Genomic DNA, 16,530 nt, shown 5'->3' with positions numbered 1-16,530 from the left:
AGTATGATTTAGGGAACATTCAAATATTACATGAAAAATTCTTAAATTACTTGAACAAATAGATATTGTAATAGGGTTCTTTGTGTCATGTAGTTACAGAAATCACAACTATATAAATTGTTCAACTCTCAAATGTTATGTCATTGCTTCAACAAGTAGATATTAACACCAAGGCTTCTTTGAATTCATGTACATGCAATAACTACCAATAAATAAATTGTTGATAATGTTTGTCACACCACATCAATGTAAATGTACTTTTATACTATTATTCATTATTTATGTATGAGTATTACTTAATCAATTAAAAAGTAAATGTGTCTCTTATAGGTACGCATATATTCTACAAATACAAACACATATTCAAACAGATAGATGAATTACTTAGTCATGAATTATATAGAAGTATATATTTAATCATATTGTTATTATCCATATTAAAATATACTTTGTTTTTTGTTATTATATTTTTTCAATATCAGCGATGGGACGTCCAGAACGAAATTTTGAATCAGAAGACCAACGTAGACTAATATAAGAGAATACCAGAGAGTACCGTAGAAACTATTGTAGACACAGAAGAGAACAACAAACAAACTCTCAAATAGAAAAGCAAAAAAGGAAGTGCAATCAAGCTAATAGAGATCAATATGCTAAAAAAAAGAAAAATCCAAATGTAAATCATTTCGAAGTTAACAATATTGAGGATACAAGTGTACAAAGAAATGTTCATCAAATGACACCTGCACAAACCTCTAATTCTCAAGGTCAAGAAAGACGAGAGGATCATGCTGAACCAAATGAGAATGCCCATCCTCACTTGAATGGAATTGTTCAGTTCAATGATGAACATGAAAATTCAATCTCAATAGATCGTGTACTAGAAACACGTCAACAAGGAAATTCTTTACAAATGAATTTAGGTGTTCATTGTAGTGTCAATGTACACAATTGTAATGGTTTAGATCATCAATTTGATTTCAAAAGATTACAAATGCAGTTTAGATCTCAATTGGATAGTTTTAGAAACCCCGAAGATGTGTTATGTCTGTCAAGAATCATATATTGGAATCAAAGTATCCTGAAGTTCTGAAGGTCCTATATGCAACAGATGTAAACAAGAAAGAGGAATTCATAGATTTTCATGTTCAAACAATATGGATCCTAAGCCACAAGTAGAGATTTTATCAAAATTGACACAAATAGAGGAAATGTTTTTATTAAGTAAAAACAGGTTTTGAAAGGTCCCAAAACCTTTTAACAAAACGCAATAAAGATATAACAATGAGGATCAAAATACAACTGTGGGAAACCACCTGACAAAATAGAGGGACATACCAAAGTTCCCAACAAGAGGGCAAACAACCCAAGAAGTTATAGACCATCAAGATTTACATTTTGGTTCAGTCTTTTGAGAACGTAAAGGCATATCAAAAGAAGGAACGGAGAATTTGTCTTTTTTTCCTTTGACCGATGTCCAACCATCCTCTACCTTCCCAGCAACCTTTTGCCAGTCCCAACTAACCCTCAACAACCCCTCATCAACAGAGTCAGCAACAGAAAAAGGGATAGCAACAACATTATGATCCAAAGCCATCAAAGGGACAGCAGTCGAATCAACAGAGACAACAGCATGCAACGAGTCAAAAACAAAATTTTGATTCAAAACCATCATAGAGACAACAACAAGCGACAAGTCAGCAAGAACATTTTGATTCAAAACCGTCATAGAGACAACCTTCGAATCACCAGAAACAGTAATAGAATCCTCGGCCAAAGAGAGATCAATATGCGAAAAGCTATTTGAACCATCCACCTCCATAGAAACCTTATGAACCATATAGTGATCATCTGAAACCCCTGACCACCAAGAAGGTGATTTCTTTGATCTAGCCTTGTCAAAGGAGCAAATCGCAACAAGATCGCCAATCTTATGGCATTTCTTGCATCTAAAAAGAATACCCTCATAATCAAGCAGTTGAATCCAAGAACCAGTTGGAGAAGCCAACTTCAACATTTCTGGAAGCCCCTTGGAGGTATCCATCTCCACCAGGATGTGAGCATATGTTGTGCTATAGACATTGGAAGAAACCGAATCAACCAATATGAAATCCCCAAGAGCATCCCCTATAGCCTCTAGGACTAAATCCTGCCGGAAATGAAGGGGAAGATTTAACATGTAAGCCCAATACTACAAGTAAAGGAAATGTTGATTGCACGTGTAAGCCCAATACTGCAAGTGACCCATGCAACAAGTGGTCAATATAAATAAAAAAGTCACACCATAAATTTTCCTCAAAATATAGAATAGGTTTCAAAAATATTGCCACACAATACAAAATTTGTCCATTATTATTGTTAGAAGAAGGAATCAACATGGCATGGATTATAATTTCACTATCAATAGAGATCGTGTTTACAGAACACTGAAATACAAAATAGAGCATGACAAATTTTATTCAGATGTTATTATTGATGATAATGCTCTCAATGACCTACCAAAGAATACAGATGAAAATGTATTTAGTAGATTAACTATAGTACAATTGGAATTTGACTCAGCTACCAATGAAGTCACATATGTAGGTCCTTTATTGGAGATTGATGAAGGTAATACAATAGAGCACACTACATCAATGGCTTCAAAACCACCAAATGCCCGAAGAGAAATGGAATTAATTCAAATGTGAATTAATAACCCTAATGCAAAACCGACAACATTGATTGATTGGCCTAGTATTGGTGCTTCTCCTATCAATGAGTATGTAACATCGAGTTTACTAGACATGGCATTTCCTACACTATTCCCTCATGGAAGATGTAATTGGTTAGAACCATGAATGGGGCATGTGCATCCACATGAATTTGTCAAGCATTTATTACGGTATAGGGATCATAGGTTTGGCAAACATCTGCAGTTTAGATATTTTATAATGAACATGATAATGAGACACGAAGCACAAAATTCATCTACTATGTTTGTGAAAAGAAATATCCAAGACATGCCCATTACTATCAATGAGCTACGTGATCATATGGAACTAATGCAACAATCTCATTTAGCTGAGAAGTTGATGCGGTTTGGAAGAATGTTAAGGGGAACACGGTCATACTGGACTAAATGTCATGCACTTCACCAAATTGGCACTCCAACAATATTTTCCACCTTAAGTGCAACATATATGCAATGGCCTGATCTACATGCTGTCATGCCCGGAACATGCCCAACCAATACGCAAGAAGCTCAAAATTGGAGAAAACAAAATGTTATCAACTATCCTCATATAGTTGCACATTACATGCATTTAAGACATACAGTATTCAGAAAAGAAATTCTAGAAAATGGAATGGATGTCAAAGATTTTTGGTGTAGGTATGAATGGCAACATAGAGGTTCTCCACATGTGCATGGATTTTTATGGATCAATGGTGCTCCCAATAGGGACATTATCGATTGGTCAAATGAGGAGGAATGAACAACAGTTGAGCAATATCCTTATCATCTTCAATTACAACTACTTCAGGCTCCTGATGACCATGTCTCAATTGTTAAGGAATGTCTTCCTCTTTTGACCTCCTGAATTGCCTGGCAACCTTGGTATCCACTCACTGAACATTAACATCATGGGCTGCATCCTCTTCATGATCCATGTATTTACATCTGATTTAATCATTATGAGCTCTATTGATTCAGAACACACAGCATTGACAGTTGAAACAGCTGGAGACTCTGTCTGTCTAGGTTTTGCAGAAAACCTCATACTTCTCACAGGTGTTTCTATTGAGGACCTAGCAGTTTTCTTTCTCCTTTTTCTATAGGATTCTCCTTCAGCAGTTGCCGCAGGAATCTCTTCCAAAAAGACAAAATTTTCATGTGGATCTAATAAAATGATTAGAAATGTAGTTATAGAGGCTCTGTGGAGGTGCTCCATATTTGAGTATTCATATTGCAAATCATTAATACCTGAAAATGCTAGAGTATATGTATACAGAGTGAGACATGTTTAGTTTTAGAAATGTTGCAAAATGTATCTGTCATTATGAAAATAGTTTATTTCAATTTGTGTGTGATTTCATTGTTCTGTGATACAATCAATGAGAACCCTGATAAAGGACCATGAAGATGGACCTGAAATTAGGAAATTCAAAACACTAACACATTTTATCCACGAAATTTTTTTACAGTTCAAACAACTATGCACAGGAAATGAAACCTACATATACTTGAAATTCAACAGAGGTTAACAAGACAAGGAACAGCTAAATCAATACACATTGCAGGAACAGAAAATGGAAAATCAGTAAACATCTTAAGATAAATGCCTATAAATGTGTTTGCAAGAAATCCAAACTCTCAGTATCATCTCATTGCAGCAATTACTGTGAACCAAAAATGCCATGGAATTATGATCACTGATAACAGAAATCTTATAGCATGGGACCACAGTGCACCTTGTTTGTTGATCAAGTCTAATAGCTTTTCTTGCCCCAGGTCTAAGCAGTATGGAGGTTTAGGAAACTTCGAGGTCTTAAGCATAATAGGAAGTTACCACTTGCAACCCAGCCGTACCATACACACATATTGGATTTCTTGAGAAAGCTACAGTTGAATTGATATCCAAATGAATAACACTTGTAATAGAGATTGCAATTGTGTCAAGACATAATACAAAATTTATAATTATACAAAATCTGAAAGTTATTTTATTTTCAGGTTTTCATTCATTCAACAATTTCTTATTTTAACTTTTAGCATAACATGTCAACATAACAAACCTGAAATATGGTGGAAAGAATGCCCTGCTGATTATGATTTTATAGAAAATACATCTGTTTCAAATAACGAATTTAAATCATCTCTTCAACATTCCGCATCACTGAAAACAAAATGAAGGAAAAATTTCAAAAAACTACATTTACAGATTACTGCTGAGAAGAGAAGAGATAAAAAGAACGATATGTTGTACAAGGTGGCTAATTATCTGTTTGTTTGGAACTCCAATAATAGGAGTATTGTAATTGCAGAGATCAATCCTTCTGTCTTCCTGTATTTTGTCGAATGGAAAATGTTAGTGAAGTAGGAAGCTTTGTGGACTGCCTTGCCAATGGTTACTGATTTTTTGTATCACATGCAAAATAATTTGCCACAATTTCTAATACTTACAATTTGGAAGGATCCCTCATGCTTTTGATCCTAGAACTTATCTCCCTGGAATCCAAGAGCATCAGAGCTTTCTGATACAGAATGAGGGAGTGTAACTGCATCCCTCCATTTCAGTTAATTTCCTTTGTCACCTTTATAACACATGCTGGGCCCTGCTGCCTAACCAGTTTAGAACAGAAAAATTTTTCAGTTACTCTATATTTGGAGGTGGCATCAAAAGTATTTTGTGTGTGTTCCAAACTACTACCATTCTTCCATTCAAGGTTTCTGCTTCCTCAAAAGTGGTTCCAGAAACATCTGATGGATGTGGCAATCTTTCCCTTCTGTCAACCTTAAGGGCAATAATTTCCACAACACATAGACCCTGCTCCTCCAATTGTCTGCCATGCCACCTGCCTTCTACTTGGAGAACAATCCCATGAGCAACTTCTACACCAGACTCATCTCTTAGTAAGACAAGCTGTCCAGCTTCACATGGGACAAACCTTACGGATGGATATAAAGGTGGAGGAGTGACTCTCACATGTTCAGAAAAATCAAACTCTACAGGAGGCATGACATGAATATCTTCCGCTGAAGATCTTGAATTTACCGGTGTGGGAAACCGTCCTGACTGACTACTTCTCCGTGGGCCTGCAGATGTTCCATAGAAGTCCTCACCCGTGTTGCTTTCCGGCGAGTCATAAAAGGATCCCATCACAACACCAGGTTCACCACTTATAGCAGGAGAAGACCTGGGTAGATAAATCCTATCTGACACATTTTCACCATCAGAAGTACGAGATTCACGTGCCAGACGAGCTAACTTGGCTTTCCTATTATTCAGCCTAACAATAGAATTTGAACAGTTAAAAATATAAATTGAAATGTTTGAAAAAAATACCCATTATCATAGAAATGCCAGAAAGATAGAACAAGGAAATGCTATCAATATAGAATCCTGGTGTAGATTTTAAAAGAAAATGTGACAAAAAATAAAATAACATTTGATGTAGGTGGCAACAGCTAATTTTCTTTGAAGAAATTAGAACTAGCATTATATTATCTTTGGACTTTGTTTTAGCTTTTTAAAGGAACATTTGGGACTTAGAATTATATTTAAAAATAAATTATAAAATTACTCAGGTATGTCTATCATCAAGAGCCCTGCAAAATCAGCTAGGGCTCTAGTTATGTTTTTGAATGTTTTTTCTTCTGGATGCTCCCTGCTTTGAGATGGTACTTTACTTCACTAAACTACTACTTGAATTTTAATTAGAGTTCTGTGGTTCATAGGTATTCCATGACCTTTTTCATATGTCTCGTGATAAGTATTATTTGAAATGGAAATTAGTATAAAGCTAGTCAAGGCCTTGATGGCAATATTGATTGACATATTATAATAGTTATTTCAGAATACACAGCAATGCAAGTATAACAACAGAAACCAAATAACAGCTTAAGTATTGTAGTTATAACAAGGTGATTACAATAAACTAGAGTGGAAAAAATAATAAGGTCCCATATAACTAAGAATCAAAGGTTATCATAAAGATTAACATAGTATTAAGCCCATTAAAGCTACCTTCTCACGAATATGTACCAGATAACCTTTTAATAATTAGTCAATGTTGCTTAACTGGAATCAAGTCTTGTCTTGAAATTAACTAAATTCACCCTCATTAGTTCAGCTTTAACAACCTTAAAAACGGATCCACTGACATACATGACATGCTGGTTTGACTCTTCCAAACCAGTCACTTCTACCAAATGACAATGATTGTGTAAGTAAAAAATATTTAGCTTTCCTAGACCATATGTTACCTTGCTGATCATTCCCTAAGCATTGTTGAAAGAAGAGATTAATTCGTAGAATTGTAATGGAAGAACCACGGCAATTTCCTTTCCAAACACATCTCACCTTTGTAAATTCAAGTACCTTAAATAAGGTACTTGAATTTAGGTACCTTATGTAATGTCCCCTATATAACGATTCAATAAATAATATTAATTATTTAATATTAGTGCTTCTGATATAAACTAAATTTTAATAATTATAAAAGTTGACCACAAATACTAATTATGTAATATTAGTTTTCTTAATATAATATTAAAAAGTTAGTTAAAAATTTTGGGGAAGTCTGGTTACAAGGGAAGTTATTCACGGGAATGGTGACAGGAAATTCTTCCTTTAAATAAGCAGGACAGTGAAGAAACAAGCAGGTGGAAAAATTCATTGAATAAGTTGGAATGGATTTCGAAGGATGGAATTCTAATCACCTTCACCAGTGAAACATCTGGCCTAACTGACTTATGGAGATTAGTTAGAAATTATTAGAGGTTGATCATAGGTGGAAAGACACCTGTGAAAGCATTGGGAAACTGCCATATAAGTGTCTGTGCCAATGCATACACTCAGACGTCCATGCACGCTGGAGATGACAGAGCACTTAGACACTGCACAGGTAATAACCAGCATAGAAGGCACCAATGGTGATGGCCATTTCATCAACTATCAGGAGTGTTCTTTATGTTCTGAATAACATTGCAACAATCGGACATTGGCCAAAAACCCAAATGACAGATGTTTGGTTGAGATCGTCATACATGGCGTGCCAAGTCAGAAATGACAACCTCTGGAAAGAACAATTTCAGAAAACATCAAACTCAAAGTTCTTCCACCATTTACAAGGAGGCCATATGGATTGGATCTAACGCTGGCCGGCGACAAGTATCAGACAAATGACAGCTTATCAAACAAGTAATAAAGATTTCGGTGTTCATTCCCTCTAGAAGAAACGACATCACTGGACATGACAACACTTTGTGGTTCCCAGAAAATAACTCTGTATCAAACAAGAGCTCAGTTCCAGACTTTCCCAGAAAAGATTGTCCTTTCTTATCAGACAAAGAGTGGCAGAAGACATCTGAACATGAATATGTTCCATTACTTACAGGTGCACGGTTAGTTCTATACAAACTTTCTGGCAACTACAGTTGATATTCTCCACATTGATCACTGTTGAATTAATTGATTACTTTGATTGATTCTCAATGCGGTCTGTTAAAAACTTAAATGGATTGGGAATTGATAGTAGAAGACTTATTTATTTGTGCCATCAATAGAACAAATTATACTGAAGATTTTTCAGTTAAATATCTTGGTTACTGAATATTCACTTAGCATATAATCTTTGAGATATCATTCTAGATGATTCTGTAATATAGGTTTATTCACATTTGTGGGGCAGTAACAGCCTTGTAAGCTTTCTGTGGTTAGAATTCACTGAACTGCTTGATACTAAAACAAACATCGCTAGTTTCTAGGAAACTGAGGTTCACAGATTGTCAGCTAACTGTTTGTTGAAATGATTGCAGACTAAGTCATCAGGTAGTTTGGTCTGGAAATGATTGCTTAGTGTTTTCTTAAATGCAAGACCTGTAAATTTGTGATCTGTATAGAATTGAGTGTTGATTCAGTTTGAAACATCTACCAAATGTTTGTTAAGATGCCAATGCTTTGTTGGTGAGCAATTTTGATATGGCATCAGAATTAGAACTACATAGAGATTTATTAGAGCTAAAGTTCTTGCCAGCCTATGAGAAAAGCAATCTGGCATCAATTATGGGATCACAAGAAAAACGTTGGTTAGTTTAAGCTTTTCAAGAAGCTGGTGACAAGTTTCAAAATCATCAACCAAGAAATGTTGTTTTTAACATCTTGAATGAACTGGAAGGATGTTTAAAGTGATATCCCCTCTTTAAAATAAGGCTTAGTAATAAAACTAAATAAAATTAAAACATGAAATAAATGATAAGATTATAAATATTAAATATAAATCAGGTATTATATATCTAATTGTGTAAGTGTTTCTACAGAAATAATAATTATTAATTAATAATTAATAAACAAATAAACTTTTAATCAACAAACCGATTAAATATGGGTTGGCAATGATTCTCTTAGGGGTTGTGATCAACACTTACAAAGGATATAAAGAGGCAGTCAGACTCAAACAGAGGAACCATCGAAGACCATTAAGAGAAGCGGCGGAAAAGATATGGAAACATCATCGCAGAAGTGGAATTAAACAGTGAATATTAGTCATAATAGCAGCCACTGAATAGACAGCAACAATAAATACATTAGAAGGCTACAAAAGTAATAACATATTATCGGGTGCTGTGTTCTATAGGAGGGATTCAGAACAACATCTAGTTGCAATTCTTAAATATTCAATAGGAATTTAGAGTAAGTGTATTCAGTATTCAGGCACCAATAATAATAGGAATCTAAACAAAGGACAAAATGAGCAATTACGTAAGTTATCAGCTACAAGTCATTATTATGAGGACACCAGCTAGTAAGATGCGATGACTATAACGAAAAGGTGTAACTAGTTATGAATGAATGTGACCGTTAAGAGACATAAGGTGTGTTTCTCCCAACGTGTCTTATCATCACAAAGGATAAGCCTGGATACCGATGTGCCTTGGAAACATTTGCTGCTGTCCAAGCTGGTTAAAACATTACTGCAATGTTTTTAAATGCTGCTCTAAAACTGATTTGAAACATTATTAAAATGTTTCAAATTGCTACACCAAAAAGAGTGAAAAAGAAAATGTAATTTCACCTGCGGCCTCTTTTTAATAAATTCACCATGAGTTAACCGGACATCCTAGCGTCTTGAAAATTCCAAGCATTTATGATTTTTAAAATTACAGATGGTTTTTAACCATTTTTTAACAGCTCGCGAAATCATGGTACTTCCTTTGTAAATTGACCCTGCTAACCATATTGCTGCACTTATTAAATATTAAAATAATATATCATATGAGCTCGTATGGACATAAAATTAAATTCTGGGGGCATTTGAGGCCAAAATATTAGGTGGGTTGTCCTCAGATTCAAATTTCCAAACACTTCTTTTAATACATTTTTCGATTTGCAAATAATAAATATATATGCAGATTTGACTGTCATACTGAACCTGACTGTCATTCAGAACCTTGAACTTTGAACTTCGTAGTTTGAAGTTCAAGTTCAATGCTGTGAATTTTTCCCAAAAATACTTTTCCAGTATCACCTCCCTTTTATTGATCACTTTGGCTATATTCTTCCACGTACAATGGACCTTGAACTTTGAACCAAAGTAAGTACAATGGTTCAAGTTCAACATATGCCAACCTGTGAAACTGAACTTTTGAACCATAATGATTGTGAACTCTCTGAACCATGAATATTAAACCATGGGGCTGCTTGCAACTTCAAAACTGAAGTTTTGAGTTGCAGCTCTAAGCCTCTGATTTTGAACTTTCAACTTTCAACTCTAAACTCTGAACCTTGAACTGTGCAGTTTAGAATTCAAGTTCAACAACTCCTTGCAATGCCGCCTATTTACCAAAAAAAAAAAAACCCCCAAAAGCATGGTCAGTGAAACCGGTGTTAAGGCATGAGTAAATGAGGAAAACTCTTCATGGAACTTGATTTTAGATTTTTTTAAAATTGGGTTCAAAAGGCAAGCCAACACTTGGATTGGAAATCTGGCAGAAATCTGATAATATCCTTTTGAATCGAGGAAAATATACTATTGACATCCTGAAGAGATTGTGATGCTGAATTGTAGACCGATGTCTACACCCATGGAAACCAATCTACATAAGTTAAAAGAAGCAGCAGCATAATCTAGCTTTGCAGATCATACTCTTTATAGACAGATAATTGGATCACTGATGTACCTGTTTAACACAAGACTGGATATTTGTTATGCAGTGAATGCTTTGAGCCAGTTTATGTGAGAGCCACGAGAGATACACCTTGTTGCTGCAAAGCATATATTGACATACCTTCAAGGTGCTATTGGATATAGTCTTAAATATGCAAATGTTGACCTAGATCTACATGGATACTCTAATTCAGATTGCGATGGAAGTGTAACTGATCGAAAAAGCACATCTGGTGTTGCTTCAGTTTGGGATCAGCTATGATCTCTAGGATAAACAGGAAACAGTCTTTAGCAGCACAAAGTTCAACATAAGAAAAATACATTGCAGCCTCTATGGGAGCAAGTGGACTATGGCTTCAGAAATTGCTTGTGGGATTATTTGGTGAGCCCCTAAAACCTACTACTATCCATTGCGATAATCAGAGTTGTATAAATCTTTCAGTGAATCCAGTATCAATCAAAACATATAGAGATCCCTTACCACTATTTGAGAGACATGGTAGAAAAGAATGTGATCCAGTTGGAGTATATTAGTACAGGCGATCAAATAGTAGATATTCTCACCAAGCTTCTCTCCAGAGTTAAAGTTGAACACTTCAAAAAGAATCTTTGTATGGTTGAATTGTAAGTTGTTGAGATTAAAGCTCAAAATTGTTTATTTGTAATAATATATATATATATATATAAAAGATGTTTAATGTGTAAACTCTTTTGTCATATTTGTGACTCTATGACTTTATGGTTTCCTTGTGTACATTGTTGAAAGGTGATGATTTTCAGATAGTGAACACTTGTATTTAACACTGTAAGGTAATGACTTTACAATGTTTAGCTCACTATCATGATGAATCTCATGTGACTTGATATTCGTAGACATGTCATGATAGTTACTATCTCTTGAACATTTTGATAGATATCACGAGACTTGATATCACGTGCAGATCATTATGTTATTTATGAGATAATCATGGTGGATAAGTATTTCCGTGGACATGCCATGATTTGTTATGGTAGACATCATGAGACTTGATGTTAGCACAAATAGCATAACTTGGACATATAAGAAGAATGTCGTGTGACTTGATATTCTTGAGCATACTATATCCAATGATATCACGAGTTGGGTGATATTGCTCCTCACAATTGATAAGTTCATTGTGATATATGTACTTGGTTAGATCCTTATCTTCCCTAGCTAAGAGGGGATGTTGAAGTATGATAGCTATGGTCAGATATACGAATGATAATCTATATCATTTACATACTCGATCATGATATCATAATTAAGTCCCAAGTATATTGTTGAATCTATTCTGGCAGATTATTAGTGACTAACAGTAATCATTTCATGTTCTTCATGTTGATTAGATGCAGTAGTCGGATTATATCTCCTCTCTGAACCGCAATCTCCTGTGCATTATTGTTGTTATGAACAAGTAATAACTAAACCATGATTGGTGATCAGGTTTGATTACTAGAACTGAATCGGTGCATATTAAGAGATATGTCCTGAAAGGACATGTCTGTTCAAAGCAATGTATATATAGATACTAAACTGATCTTCCTAGAAGATATCGAAATCAATTAATATTCTATCTAGAGCAGATCGGGCTTTAACAGAAACAATTCAGGCTTACAAATATTCAGTGTTTATTAACATATTATTTGTATGATATTCATAGTTGACATAAGAGCAAGGTCTATATTTTCTGATCATCATTCTGCAAGTAAGAAATTAGAGATTAGTTATTAACCAATTCTGAATCCACAAAGACATTCATTACTATAATCTGACATAAATTTAATCTACATTTACAGCTGAAGAGGCACGATGAACAGATGCCAGCCTTTATCGTCATTTACCATCAATTGCTAATGGTTAACAAATACGAATAGTCTGATTTCCTTTTACTGCCATTTGTCAATGATTAACAATACAGTCTATGGATAATTGTATGTTATGGAAAATAAAATATAATAGCCAAGTATCAAGGAGAATGAAGAACCATTGCTGAGAATTAACATTTACTCATAATAATCATTTATGCTCATGTCTTCACTAATTGATGCCCTAGATGAAATTCACTGTTTCTATAATGGTTTTGTACATGTGCCCTAAGCAGGAAAAGGTCTAATCTAAACAGTGCTTTTTTTGCCCTAAATGATTTTGATTATTACTATACAATGGTATAACTTTTGTGCCCTATGCGGTATATGTGGACTAACCGTGGTTTTTCAGACTTTGCCCTAGGTGGATTCCGGTTTCGGAATTTAGGGTATTTCTAACTTAAAATTCTTAATTTAGTTTTAACTGGCCATCCCTTAATTATAATCAAAACTAATGGTTATTATATGGATTGAACTTAATGTTAATAGCAAGATGTTCACTGACATGGTAATGTAATTACATGAGAAAGATCTTGTTCACTTAAATTTGATATCAAGGTTTGACCACACATTCTGATTGGATGCAGGGAGAACATGAATCAAACCCGAAGGGGGAAGAGGTATCACCAGGTCAAGTTCCAGACAACCTGGAAATGGTAAGACCTGACAAGTGTACCTAGTGGCTGCAGTAACTAAACTCTAGGGACTCTCCTCTCTGTTTCCCCTAACCAATGATCGATTTATTATTTTTAGACAATTCTCTTGATCAATCTTGTGTCATAGAGACTGCAATGTAAACTATACCATCTTGTTCATCACTACAGTGTTGATTATGAGAATATTCTCACCCTCTCATGTTGACATGAAATAGAAGATGGAGTCTAAGTGTAAATTAAATGTTAGAAAATTAAAATTTTAAAACCACCTTCAACTTTGCATGGGACCCATTCACTATCATATTGTTATTGTTTAATCATCCTTCAATAGAAACTCTCCTCTCCTTTTCGTAAGTAATTTCAATAAGGCAATTATTTAACTCTGCCTCTAATGTTGCATTCAAAACTTCCCCAATAGTCATCTTCACCCTTTCTATTATATGTTGCGTTCCTAAGGGATGAAATATATTGCATCACGACAACTTTAGAGAATGGCAAGAAAAGAGTCTTGATCGATTGGGGATCAGAGCATTGCACATTGGGAAGTTGGAGGAGGAAAGGGGCCACGTCAAACAATCAGATGGCTAAGATTTCTAAGTGTTCCATTACACTCAAGTCTCAGGTATTGGGGTGGTGGAAAAACAAAAAGAGTCATTTCATTACACAACACGGGAGCTAGAGAAGAAAATGCAGAGGGTTAGCCTTTTATCACTGCTAGGAACTCACAACCGGAAACAAGGCAATTGTTGTTAGAAGGCTTCAATACAACCAATTCAATCTAAACAAGGACCTACGGGCATGCAATCCTTTACCTACAGTAAGACTACATTATGCCTGCAATCGCAAACAAGAAGGAACTTTCTTTTAATCTAGTTAAAGGTCTAAAAAGAGTTTGATATTGTGCAATTCCTGCATCTTCTTTATCAAATCTTTAGAGCTGTAGAATAATGGCTAGAACCTTCGGTTATAAACAACTGGTAGGAGTCATGCATTAAGCATATTCAAAGCGTTGTAGCCTTCACAGTATTTTCCACTAGTTCTTGTCCACAAAGGATTGATTCTGTTTTGGTTATTACTTATTCTAAGTTTGTTCTTTATTCACTTGGGTAGTAGTTGAAAAAAAACCAGACAAGCCTATATCCCTTCAAATGGCAAAGAAAGAAACACTACCGTGTACTTTTGGAAAATGCCTAGGTGACTTTTATCTGGCAGAACCATTAGTAATCACGGCAAACCTCCTTTAAGGACAAAATAAGACTGGCAATTAAAGAATCTCAAGATTATTCTGCTCCAAGTTAAAGATTTGAATTTCTATGATTATATGAACTTGTATAAAATGTAAAACTGCAATTACTGTCATTCCAACCCAACTAGATCGTCAACACCTGTAAGTGTACTACTGACAATCAATTCCCTTAAGAGACTTATAGAGCTATATCATCCAACGACATAGATAATGATAAAGATTGATAATCTTGTAAGTAACCAGCTGCACAAAAAAAAAACATTGACAGCTTAGCTGCTCCTAAGTCTGAGAATAGATCTGAAAGTATCATTTTGATCTATTTAACATGAGACATTCCCTAACTCAATTGTTACAACACAGGAAATCGGGAAGTTATACTTAACCATTATGGGATGGCAGAAAAGCTGAATTGTGCTCATTCCTAGTAAGACTTAGAGTAAGCCGGAAGGAAGGGTGTTAGTTCGCTATTACATTGCCACAGTCCCACATCTACTCATACAGTAAACCAGCTGATTTGGAAATGAACACATCACCTAATAAATTAAAACGAAGATAATTATCTGGTTAGCACCTATGGTACCAAGAAGCAATATTTACGAGTAAAACCAAACTAATAAGAAGGATGTCTAGAAAACATAATCTATTCATTAGCAAAAGAGTAAACTCGTTTCAAACCTAGGGTCAAGCGGGAAGGTGAGAAGTTGACTCCAGATACAGGAAATCCTTGGCAAGTTAAGATTAGTGGATTTCATGATAGAGTCGCTAAATACATCCACAACAAGAGTCGTATTAGAGTGGCAGTAAGCTATAGAGTGTGATCCATCACGATGTAAGTGTCTCTACACCAGATTCCCAAGAGACTTGACTTGATCATCCACCATCCCTCAAGGAGGGCTTGATCTGCTTTGGATCTCAAAGCAGCCTGGGGGGGATTGAATAGGATGTGGTTAAACACCCCAGTGATACCTTTTCCCCCTTGATCGAGATACAAGCTGGACATATGGTTACATTGTTCAAGCTGAATCCTCTCTATCAAACTCAACCTCTTTACACATTATGTGAGTACGCTATTTAGTTTTCTTCAAGTTACTTTCTCGAATGTTAAAAGGAAAAGTTTTTTATTTTAAAGTTGTATTTTGTTTCTTGCATAGTAGATCATGTAATTCCTTTCCTTTTGAAAGAAGAAAATTGGTAAATGTTAGTTTGTTTCAAATACTTATTCCTATTAAGTATAGATTAAGTGTAGCAATTACTATGCCATGTTGTTCTTTTCAAAAAAATATATAGTTGTTCGCCTCAACTCAATAACGTAAACAAGTTCTTTTTATCTTAAACAAGTATGTTAAACTTCGTAAACTTCTGTTCTAAATTTTTAGTATGTTACATTTTCAAGTGTGTTCATCATCTTGTTGCATTTCCAGCTTACAGACGAGTCTTGAAGGATTGTCATTTTCACATATTGGCAGATTTCTGAGGGTTTAGCCTTCTTGGTGCTGTTTGGATCAACAATCTGCCCTTTCTGGAGGACTCCAAATCATGCCAGCTACAGAAATCGGAATTTCACTTCATAGTCTGATACCCTAGAAGGCAATCTTCAAATTGGAAGTTTTCCAGAATTAATTTCATACTTTAACAGATTATTAAGAACTGATATAGACTGCTGTATCACTTTCAAAGGAGGGTAAACAGAAGTTTTACATCCTTATGGGGAGCAACAAGCATTTGGCTCAATTTAGATAGCTGTCTTCAGCACTGACACTGATGCAAGTAGGCAGTGTAAATACCAAACTGTATCACAACTTCCTCCTTAGGCTTCTTCTAAGGTAAACGGTTTATTAATGCATTCAAACAATAGACAAGAACATGAAAATC

General features: G+C 35.0%; 2 protein-coding genes across 4 annotated transcripts in view; both read right to left on the bottom strand.

The window, feature by feature from the left end:
• Nucleotides 1-1,193: 1,193 nt before the first annotated feature.
• LOC149580602 (uncharacterized) lies at nucleotides 1,194-4,877 on the bottom strand. The gene is made up of 2 exons (XM_089792182.1): nucleotides 4,777-4,877; nucleotides 1,194-2,149 (listed from the first exon to the last, which is right to left on the bottom strand). The coding sequence occupies exon 2, from the start codon at nucleotides 2,042-2,044 to the stop codon at nucleotides 1,385-1,387; it is 660 nt and encodes a 219-aa protein (XP_089648308.1). The 5' UTR covers nucleotides 2,045-2,149; nucleotides 4,777-4,877; the 3' UTR covers nucleotides 1,194-1,384.
• The window catches only part of LOC149580600 (nodulin homeobox-like), a 182,535-nt gene continuing 170,789 nt past the window's right edge, over nucleotides 4,785-16,530 (bottom strand). Inside the window, exons 18-20 of one of the 3 annotated variants that reach the window (XR_016353988.1) lie at nucleotides 5,165-5,991; nucleotides 4,968-5,045; nucleotides 4,785-4,877 (exon numbers count right to left, since the gene is read on the bottom strand). Coding sequence is in view for 1 of the 3 variants with exons in the window: in XM_089792153.1 (XP_089648279.1) it covers nucleotides 5,355-5,991 (637 nt within the window). In the remaining 2 variants the exon portion in view is untranslated. Of the gene's footprint in view, nucleotides 5,992-16,530 lie in introns of all 3 variants that reach the window. The other 2 variants (XR_016353981.1, XM_089792153.1) reach the window with 2 other exon arrangements.

This window comes from Cupressus sempervirens, chromosome 1, assembly GCF_028749045.1.
Source record: "Cupressus sempervirens isolate cs-2001-9-10 chromosome 1, ASM2874904v1, whole genome shotgun sequence".
Classification (NCBI taxonomy): Eukaryota; Viridiplantae; Streptophyta; class Pinopsida; order Cupressales; family Cupressaceae; genus Cupressus; species Cupressus sempervirens.
Note: the sequence above shows the minus strand (reverse complement) of the source record. Positions and strands in the feature narration are given on the sequence as shown.